This window comes from Chaetura pelagica, unplaced genomic scaffold, assembly GCF_000747805.2.
Source record: "Chaetura pelagica isolate M959 unplaced genomic scaffold, ChaPel_1.0 scaffold15, whole genome shotgun sequence".
Classification (NCBI taxonomy): domain Eukaryota; kingdom Metazoa; phylum Chordata; class Aves; order Apodiformes; family Apodidae; genus Chaetura; species Chaetura pelagica.
Genome location: NW_009953507.1, coordinates 4,168,047 through 4,179,506, shown reverse-complemented (window position 1 = coordinate 4,179,506; position 11,460 = coordinate 4,168,047). Strand labels below are relative to the sequence as shown.

General features: G+C 40.2%; 1 protein-coding gene across 1 annotated transcript in view; it reads left to right on the top strand.

The window, feature by feature from the left end:
- Window positions 1-11,460, top strand: part of TBC1D22A (TBC1 domain family, member 22A) — a 191,850-nt gene that overhangs the window by 4,784 nt on the left and 175,606 nt on the right. The window contains exons 2-3 of the mRNA XM_009999458.1: window positions 487-617; window positions 1,797-2,058. Of these exons, the coding sequence (XP_009997760.1) occupies window positions 487-617; window positions 1,797-2,058 (393 nt within the window). The remainder of the gene's footprint in view (window positions 1-486; window positions 618-1,796; window positions 2,059-11,460) is intronic.

Below are 11,460 nucleotides of genomic sequence, written 5' to 3'. Positions count from 1 at the left end.
GGGGAGCCGAGGTCACCCCCGGGCACCCCTGGGCTGCGGGGCCGCGGCGCCCCGACACCTGCCGGGCCCTTGGGCAGGGTGCCCGGGGCTCCGGGTGGGAGAGGAGGGGAAGGTCCTACCCGCCGCCCGCCCGCCCGCTTTGTCTCCTCGCTCCGCCTCCTCCCCCCTCGGCAGAGCCTTGCTCGGCGCCAGGGGAATTCCCACCCCCCGGGAACCGCCAGCACGGCTGAGTGCAGAGAGACTGGGGGATGCACCGTGACGTGTGCGGGTGCTTTGTTTGCTTTGGGGGGAGGATCAAGCACTCCAAGTCTTCCTGCATCAAGACAGTGAAAATGCAACATCTACCACAAACTTCCAGCAGCACAAACCTCTCGATCTTGCTTTCTTTCCCATTAAAAAAAACCCCCAAAACATTTTGGGTTTGCCCTAAAGATACAGGCAATAATTCACTATCATTAAACTTTTTAATTCTTTGCTACCTTTCAGGTCCTTCAGGGTGATCCTGAACCTCATCGCTATAACCATCAATATCCTACCTGAAACACAGGCCAGAGTGATTAGTTACTCTTCCTCTGACCTTACTCACAACCTGCTGGTTCTGAAAATTTTCTACAGAGGTTAGAGAAAAACGTCACTTGTGTGTTTCTAGGTGAGTCTAGCCGGGGGCCGGTTCTCTGCTTCATAAGGATGATACAGAGCTGCTCCAGCAGGCTCTGCTCAGAGTCAGTGCAGGGCTAAAATGCTTCTGTGCTTGAGCTCTGCTCTGAACCTTGCAAAAGTACTCACATTTCATTTTCAGAAAACAAAGGAGCTAGGCACTGTCATCCAAGTTATATTTGCAGTATGGTGTTCCTTTGCCATGAATACTTGTCATCTTCTGTCTTGATTATTACAACATCTTTTCCTCTGGCCTTGAAAGACACGATGTTGCCACCTTTATTGAAAATACCTAGGTATGCCACACCTGCACAATGTCAAGGAACACTTTGTTTCTATCTGTTGTATTGCCCTTTACATTTTTTAATCCTTCCTTCTACAAGCACCTGTAAAGCTCTTCAGTTTTTTTTTAGATAAGAAGAAGCCCCTTATTTCTTCAGAGGTCCATTCCAACCCCTAATATTCTGTGATTCTCACTGTTTTAGCATAACGTTGTTTTGGTCCAAAATTTGGGATCCTCCATGCTACTCCAGGAATATCTTGAGGAATTCTTACCAGCACTGTGTTTGGTCTGCTCTGGCACTGCTTGGTAGTCCTCTGAAAATCAAAATGTGCTTCTGTACCTGGAAATAAAAAGGTCAAATTTGAGACAACATGGTAATTTTTTCTATCAGTTTTAGTACTTTAGGATTTTCTTCCCTGACAGTAACAGAGAAAGAATTTCTAAAGGATGACTGATTTGGAAGTCTAAAGGACACATGATAATTATTGGTTTACTGCTTATTACATAAACCTTTAATTACCACTGAAGGGGCAGAACTGCAGACACGGCAATGCCAGTAAACTGCAGGATTTATAGCCTAAAATCTTGGTGCTAAAGATGGCTGATCACAGGGCTCCACCCTGAGAAATAGCATGGTTGTAAAAGCACCTCACGTTGTTCACAGGTCCACAGAGGCCATAGGAAAGGTAGTTGGTAGTTAACTCGGAAACAATAATATGTTGCTTAACAAGTACAATTCACAATTCACATCAAATGGGAAGAATGCAGGAAGGTAACACAACTTACAATGTTTATGGGCCATTCATTACCCATCTAGCAAACAACATAATTTTTAAAGCCAACTTTCTCTCCTCAGTGACTTACTTTATCATCTTGGATGACACCAAGCTGAGCAGTGTGGTTGATACGCTTGAGGGAAGGGATGCCATCTGGAGAGACCCTGACAGGTTTGAGGAATGGGCCCATGTGAGCCTCTTGAAGGCCAAGTGCAATGTCTTGCATCTGCATCAAGACAATCACCAGTATCAGTACAGGCTGAGGGATGAGTGGATTGAGAGCAGCTGTAGAGAAGGATACTACTTGGGGATACTGGTAGATGAAAAATGGGACATGAGCTGGTGATGTGCACTTGCAGCTCAGAAAGCAAACTGTGTCCTGGGTGCATCAAAACATGTGTGGCCAGCAGGTCAAGGGAGGTGATTGTCCTCCTCTATTCCACTCTGGTGACACCTCACCTATAGTATTGTGTCCAGCTCTGGTCCCCAGGACAAGACAGATATGAACCTGTTGGAGTAGGTCCAGAGGAGAGCCACAAAAAATGATCAGGGAGCTGGAAAACCTCTCCTGTGAGGAAAGGCTGAGAGAGTTGGGCATGTTCAGCTTGGAGAAGAGAAAGCCCTGGGGACACCTTGGGGCAACATTTCAGTGCTTCAAGAGGGTTTATAAGAAAGACAGAGAATTTTTACTGGGGTCTGTAGTGACAGGACAGGAGACAATGGTTTAAAAATAAAATGCAGTAGATTTAGAATAGCTATAAGAAATAATTGTTTTATGATGAGGGTGGTGAGAGGAGGGCCACAAAGATGATCAGAGGGCTGAAACAGCCCTGCCCTGGAGACAGGCTGAGAGAGTTGGGGTTGTTCAGCTTGGAGAAGAGAAGGTTCTAGGGAGGGAGAACTTGGGGCACCTTCCAGTATCTGAAAGGGACCTACAAGAAAGCTGGAAAGGGACTTTTGGCAAGGGCATGGAGTTATAGGAAGAGGGACAATGGTTTCAAACTGAAAGAGGGGAAATTTATATTGAGTATTAGGAAGAAATTCTTTCCTGTGAAAGTGGTGAGTCACTGGAACAGGTTGCCCAGGGAAGCTGTGGATGTCCCATCCTTGGAAGTGTTCAAGGTCAAGTTGGATGTGGCTTTAAGCAAATTGGTCAAGTGGAAGGTGTCTCTGCCCATGGCAGGGGTTTGGACTAGATTATCATTAAAGGTCCCTTCCAACCCGAACCAGTCTATGATTCTATTATAAGTACATAGTCCTACCAATCTAATGTGGTACTGAACAGGATTATTACATGACAATGTAGGCAATCAGTTAAGGAAGATTTCTAAGCAGGTACGTCTTTTTTGATCTATAGGACCAGAATTACCTCCATTACCAAAATATTTATTTAAATCATTACAAACGAGCTAAATCACAAAATAATAATCTCTCTTCCAAATATTTTTGAGGTGTACTTTTCTATTATGTAACTATTTTTTTTCCACTGTGAAAATCAAGCATGTCCTTCTAGTACCCTGGCAAAAGTAGAAAGTATTGTGTATCCAACCTTATCTGACAGTGTGGAAGGTCTAAAGCAAAAAGATGCAAAATATTTTAACTAAAGTGAAAGCTGGATAATACTCATAAGTGCAACTTAAATCAAAGAATCATCATATTCCAACATATTTTTGCCACTCTACTCAGTTCTGTGTTGGAAGTAAGAGGGAATCATAGATTTTTTACCAAGAACTCTGGAAAACACAGCTTGCCATAGACGTGTGATGAAGCCTTTCAGTTTCTATGCCCTGTGCTCCCAGGGCTTCAGGTTCAAAGACTCCTCCATGTTACAGGGAATATCTGCAATGGTGCTCAGTCCCACTGAGGGAAGAAAAGAAACTTCAATACCAGTGAAGATGTTCCTAATTTGTCCCTTGAACATGTATGTGAGAGCCAGGGATGGTCTTGTTCAAATGACATCTACTGCAGAATCGAACCTTTAATTTCATTGCTCAGGAATGTAAAACTGGAACCAAAATAAACAGAACTTTTTACATTATTTTTTCCCCCTATTTTTTACTGTCCATTGTTAACTACAAAGTATTTCTTTTCTTCCACAGATAAAATGCCCCAAGAAAGTTTTAGACAGCAGCTTGGGAATTATAGAAAAAAAATTTATCTCACTGCATCTCAGGCAAATTGAAGTACTTACATATGAATCAAATTCTGTTCTCAAGCACACACACGAGTCCCCATTAAAACAGTGTAAATACACCCAAAGGGCAAATTGGACAATTGAAATACTTTTAGAAAATGGAAGCTAACCAACAAAGTTAATTGAAGTGAAGAAAATAATTAATTTTAAATGTCAAAATACTGACTAATGTTCTAATTACTTTTCTACTTATCAGCAAACAAAGAGTGAAGCATGAGTGGAATGTTCTTGCTGCTGATGGAAAGAATGACATCACCTTCTCTAGAAAAACACTGGAGCTATTTTAAAGCACTACCATGATTTTATCATAAAAGTTTAAATTACAGTTATTATTGTAAATTATCTGGAAAAAAAAAAAAAAAAAAAGCAGTTTTAAAGGCTTTTCAAGTGTCTGGCAGAAAAGAACCTGGGGGTTCTCATTGACATAATGGTGACAGATAAATGTTGCCATCTACAAAAAGTTTTCACCTCCAGTGTTCCCCCAGATTACCTTCTCTGTTTCTCTTCCAAATCTATCAGTCCACTGATAGCAACATGCCTTGGTCTTTGTTTCCAACATTAGACCAAATGTATAACTTATAGAATCATAGAATCATAGAATCATAGAATCTTAGGGGCTGGAAGGGACCTCGAGAGATCATCTAGTCCAACCCCCCTGCCAGAGCAGGGTCACCTAGAGTACATCACACAGGAACTCATCCAGGTGGGTTTTGAATGTCTCCAGTGAGGGAGACTCCACAACCTCCCTGGGCAGTCTGTTCCAGTGCTCTGTCACTCTTACAGTAAAAAAATTTTTTCGGATATTCACCTTGAACTTCCTATGCTCCAATTTACACCCATTACCCCTTGTCCTATCACTGGTCATCACTGAGAAAAGCCTAACTCCGTCCCCCTGACACTCACCCCTTACATATTTGTAAACATTGATGAGGTCACCCCTCAGTCTCCTTTTCTCCAAGCTAAAGAGACCCAGCTCCCTCAGCCTTTCCTCATAAGGGAGATGTTCCACTCCCTTCATCATCTTCGTAGCTCTGCGCTGGACTCTTTCGAGCAGTTCCCTGTCCTTTTTGAACTGAGGGGCCCAGAACTGGACACAATACTCCAGATGTGGCCTCACCAATGCAGAATAGAGGGGGAGGAGAACCTCTCTTGACCTACTAACCACACCCTTTCTAATGCACCCCAGGATGCCATTGGCCTTCTTGGCCACAAGGGCACATTGCTGGCTCATGGTCATCCTCCTGTCTACCAGGACCCCCAGGTCTCTTTCACCTACACTACTCTCCAGCAGTTCAGCCCCCAACCTGTACTGGGACATGGTATTGTTCTTCCCCAAATGCAGAACTCTACACTTCCCCTTGTTGAATTTCATCATGTTTCTCCCCGCCCAACTCTCCAGCCTGTCTAAGTCTCTCTGAATGGCAGCACAGTCTTCTGGTGTGTCAGCCACTCCTCCCAGCTTAGTGTCGTCAGCAAACTTGCTGAGGGTACATTCTATACCCTCATCCAGGTCGTTGATGAAGATGTTGAACAACACCGGTCCCAGTACCGACCCCTGAGGGACTCCACTAGTCACACACCTCCAACCAGATTCTGCCCCATTGACTACAACTCTCTGACTCCTTCCTTTCAACCAGTTCTTGATCCACCTCACTACCTGATCACCAAACCCATACTTGATCAGGTTATCTACAAGGATGCTGTGGGAGACGGTGTCAAATGCTTTACTGAAATCAAGATAAACCACATCTACCGCTGGTCACTGTAGAGAGGTTGGTGCTGGTCTCTTTTCACAGGTAATTAGTGACAAAACAAGAGGTAATGGCTTCAAGCTGAAACAGGGTGGGTTTAGACTAGACATTAGGAAAAACTTTTTCACAGAAAGAGTGGTTAGACACTGGAATAGGCTGCCTAGGGAGGTGGTTGAGTCACCATCCCTGGATGTGTTTAAGGGTCGTTTGGATGTGGTGTTGGTGGATGTGGTTTAGGGGAGAACTTTGTAGAGTAGGGATGGTGGTTGGACTCGGTCCTTCCAAGGGTCTTTTCCAATCTAAATAGTTCTATGATTCATATATACAAACTCCTACACTTAAGGAGTGTAAGAACAGTAAGAGTTTTTGAAGGTTTGTAACTCTGCCTCTACGGTTTTTTACACAACTGTAGGGCCTGTGAGTGCTACCAGTATGACATTATTGACAAATTTCAAGTGTGAGCTTCAATCTATGAGAGCTAAAAAAGCTTCAGGATGAAAGAGCTGTTAACATAAAAATTCCTGCCATCACCAAAGCAACATTTTTTATCCTAACTCATTTTTAGACCTCTAAGTGGAGCATTTTAACTGGACCTTTTATTCTCATAGTGCTTCTCTAAGTGCTCTGCAGCAGCAGGCAGGGCTCTAATCAAAATCAGGGCTCTTCTTACTTATACCAGAGAGTGTGGCCTCCATAAACTAAAGAATAAAGTAAGGTTATTCTTATATTTAGGATTGAGAGACATATTTTTATGCTACTTTTAGAAGAACATACTGTTAAACTATTAATAAACTGTTCAGGTAAAAGAAAGCATGGGGGGGAAGGAAAAATCACATGAACTACAGAGGCAGTAGAAACAATCCCTTTACAAAGAGAATGTAAACCAATCCAGAAGCAAGATTCTCTGAAACAGAAGAGGAAAATCTGGAGAGTATAAGACTTAACATAGTTGACTAATTAAATTATGTGAAAATAAAACAAATTTAATATAGGAACCATTACACTGGAAAATATTATTTACTTCCTTCAGTTCTGGATATCCTTAACACAGGAACAGAAAAAAACACAGAGGTAATCAGATTGTCAACATGAGTAAATAAGCACCTATGAGAAGCACAGCCCCATTATTTATCATGACACTCCAAACCAACTATTAATTAAGATATGCTTAGTCAAGCTAAACCCAGCACATAAAACCATATAAAGTACCTAGTCCTTAAACAACCATGAAAGCATCTCTGCAAGCCCCACCTATGGTCTTTATTATAATAAAATGAAATTTAAAAAATAATAACATTTGAACAGCTATGTTATCCAAGACACTCAAATCACTTCTTCATTTCCAAGAACCAGTTGACATATCTGTAGCCTGCCAATGTTAATAACTTGTCCTTGGTAATTTCTCACCTAGCAAATGTGCCCTGAAAAGCAAACATTCACACCAGTCTTCTTGGAAAACCCCTGCTTTTGACCTGATATTCATAAGCTCATGCTTTTTTTCAGTACCTCTACAAGACTATGAATAATTGCACTTAAAATTGGATCCTTGGCCTGTCTTCTTACAAGAGCAAGAGATGTTCTCATTAGCTATTTACAACATATCAGGGTTCTTACACGAGGAAGAAGGATGCTTAGAAGGGCAAAGACATTTGGCTAAAATAAAAAAGAACACATAAAACTCTCTCTTGTGAATATTGTCATTTTTAAGTCAAGTAGCATTAGATCACAGACTTGAATTTCCTGAAAGTCCATGTTGAAAAATTCATTATTTATACTCAAGCTCTATAGTTTTATATTTTAATCCAAACTGTTCATTTCAGTTTCATCAGAAAAAGGCAATTCTACACAATACCTTTATCAGACAAAATTAAGTCATAAGATATAAGGGGATATGAAATAATATTTATATATATATATATGTATGTTTTCTCTGTCTTATCAGTTGTTGGACAGCCTCATCAGTCTTGTTACTGATTCATTACAACATTGGAAAGTTCACAGGTGCATAAATTTATATTTTAATAACATCCACCTTTGTGAAGACAAAAATCCTCGTTGTCTCTTCTCTTAAAATTGTGTTTGTGGATTTAAGGTAGGAGAAGGAAAGGGGGTTTTGTCTTCAAATGCCTGTAAGTTGTCTCCTTGGAAATGTTTTAATTAATTAATGAGATGTAATTAACAATGTTATTTCTGTGGTTAGTGAAATATTTTCAAGGTGCATAATAAACCTAAAGTAAATGCTTAGAAATGCATGTGAAATTCTCTTTCAAAGACTGAGATTCTGAATGATCAGATCAAATATGGATTGAAGCAGTTTGCCTGAACAGAGTAATTTTCACCCTGATTGTTTTTCAGCTGACTGCTGTAGTAGAGATGATGACAGCTGGGATGAAGTTGTCTGAATCAGTGATCCTAGAATGCAAATAGATGCCAATACTTTGCATGAAATCCACAAAGCAGAGCTATTTCTGCATTATGCCTTTTGACATCTCAGCACACAGTCTTGAATTGGCGTCCTTTCTTTTTGGGTTTCTGGTGTCAAAATTATATCAAAACCTAAAAACAGATTACAAAATCAGACACAACTACCCCAGAAAGAGGGCAATGGTGATCCAAAAGGATCTATTAAAAACTGAAAAATATTTAATCCTAGCAAACAAATATATTTAAGGAACTTTGCTGGACCTGATTTCCTAGTTGTTCAAAGGGATGCCAGTCATCCTGGCGATAGCTCTGAATATACTGAAAAGAATATTCAAAGGCTGAGGAGTAACCTGATAAACACTTGTAGTCTCTTTCCAGGTGGCAATGGCTGACTAGTTTAGAGCACATCATTTTATCGGAAACATATTTAGAGCTGACTAGTCTACATGTCATTCTAAATGCAGCTTATATAAATGGTTGGGTTTGATGAAAGTGATACATTTTCAAAAGATTGCACAGGGTTTTAGTTAGCCAGCTTATTTAGTCAGAACCATGAATCAAACTTCACTGCAATGCTTTGAAAAAATCAATCACCTTAAAACTATCTCCAGACAGTTTAATGCTAATAGTTTTGTGAAATTCATGACTCTGAGAGGTATAATTCTAAATCACCATGGCTAAAAAATTATATTTAGGAGTAACAAATGTTTTGAAAAAGAAACTTGGTCCAAAGAAACCATTCTCACTAATGGATTTTATAGTTGTATCTATAAGGGCAAGTAAACAGGAAGAGATTACATTTTCAGTGGCAGATTCTTTGCCTTGATTAGAAAAGGGAATGCAATAATAAGACTTGAACTAATAACACATTCATACTAGAATTAGCTGTGAGAAACTTCCTCCTCTGTCATAGTAGGAAGACTGAACAATAAACCTATGAATGATCAGAAGAGCAACTATAATAGAAACCAGAGAAGTAGCATAAAGTTGAAACAAATATTCAGTCTAAAACAGACTTGTACAATATTTCATTCCTCTTGAGGTTTTTTTGGTTTGGTTTGGGGTTTTTCTGTTGTTTTTTTTTAGCAAATTTTGAGCCTGTGACTAGAATTCTTTGGACAGAAGCTAATGTAATGCTAAGTGTGTCTTTCACAGCCAGCAACCACTGGCTATTGAGAAAGCATTTGTGACTTAGTCACACTACCATATGTTTGATAATCTCAACATTACAAATCATTCTGGTTTTGGAAGGAAGGGTTTTGAAACAATGTAGGATAGAACGTGATGTGGAGAGAGAGAAATGGAGAAGCATTCTATGGGCTGTCTCATTAAAAACAAGAAATACAAATATAGGCTCAACAGAAGTGGAAAGTGCCTCCCTACAAACATGACAAGAGTAGGAGGAGATAAAGACCTACATCTTCCCTTTTTCACCAGCACACAACCCAGTACTTACAATGCACTGTTTCAGAAGACAAGCAATGTTGTGTGCAGTTGATTGGAGAAACAGACAGAGCAGGGTCAGCAGCAACATAGCTTGAAGTTGAATCAAAACACACAAACTGTTCCTGTTTAGCTGAACCAACAGCAAAGTGACTTTTTGAAAACTATCAGATAAAAAGCAACATGAGCAACAACAAAATAAAACTGAAGAAAGATGTTAACTCCTTTCAATCTCTGAAGACATCACGACGACAAAGTATATGGGTATGAGTGCATGCATAGCCAGGTGAAAAAACATTTACCTCAATCTCCAGATTTCTTGGGTAATAACATTAACACCTCACTCACTACTTCACACTTCATAGTAATGGATGTATAATGCAGATAAAGTCCTTATCTTTGAAACTTAATTTGCTAATCAAAAAAGTCTTAAAAGTTCATCCTTCCTGTGTTCTCGTCTCTGGTCATCTATTTAGCTGTACAGAGATTATGATCTATGATAATAAATAGTGTTTGCTTCACAGAAAGTGAGATACAGCCTAATAAGAGTGCTAGAGTACTTCCTCCTAAAATTAGTTTCAAATTTATGAATAAATAGCCAGCTCTTTGGAAAAGTAAGAACACCTGTGAGTAAAGCGGACTTAAAATGAAAGTACTCTCCACCACTTCCTATTCTAGTTCCACTTCCTGAGGTGACATAAAAATGCTGTTTGGACTTCAACTGTGGAAGCCATTGGATTTCTAACCTGATCTGATGTGTGAAGTTCCTCAGTCACAGCACTAGATTTTTTCCAGATTTCTTTTTTTAGCACACACCCGGGTGCTGAACCCAGCTGTCATGCAGCTGCCTAAACCAAAGAGGCTAATGCCATTTTAGAGGCCTTTGGGTAGCCAAGATGTCTGTCTGGGACAGACAGACATGACACAGGGCTCAGAAAAGGCCCATGTGCTCTGAAGAAGCAGCTGGTTGCTAGGGTGGATACCCTAGAGCTACTCAACATCTAGAATAGCACTAAATTCCTAGGTTTGGGCAATGGAATATCACTCCTCATGTCTGATAACACTCTCTGGCAGGGAGACTGCAAGAGTTTTGTCATCTAAATTCCTGGATTAATGTCTTAGAAAAGGGAACTTCCAAGCATTTAGACACATTTTGTCCCCTACTAGAAGTGCAATCAACAGATCAAAGTGAGTTGTGCTAAAGCTCCTTACATCTCCATGATTTGAGGCTCAGGAGCCTCACCCTCCTATAGATGTGTCCTTGGTCAAACATCTCCAACACAAAGGTGGTTCAATGATGGCTACTACCTGATCTTTCATAGTTTATTCATTGCTTTTCAAGTTCCTGCTATAGTATAAGTATTTTAAAAAACAACAAGGTTTCAAACAAAGTGATGGTTGAGTTATAATGGCCTTAAGCTGATTGATCTCTCAGTACCTTCAAGAGACAGCAGCTAATGTAGAAAACTTTTGTTAACCGCCAATTTAAAATATCCTGGTTTCTAACAGTTTTGCAACAGTGACACTCTTATTAGGCCTAAGTAAATCTTGTATTCACCTGTCTGGGATTGAATCTACAGAGACACCCTCTACAGCATCAGTATCTGTCTGTGTAACTTATCTCATGATTTGCTCTTCCCCAGTCCACCAATAATACAAAACATACTGCTTGTTTGTCCATTTCTACAAATGATCATCTACTGCACCTTATATAATTGGTATAGGATCCTTTAATTTCTGGTTTTTTATTGAAAGATGTAATGGCTAGTGAAATGGCACTTCTGGGAAGTCAGAATCATGTTTATCATAATGGTCTTAGAGACAAAGATGCTGTTGTCATAAGGAGGAAGGTGTTAACATGTTAACACCTATAGTTGCTGCTTGTAACTCTGTGAAGAAGATGCCTCTTTTTGGTTTAGGAATCCCAAAGCA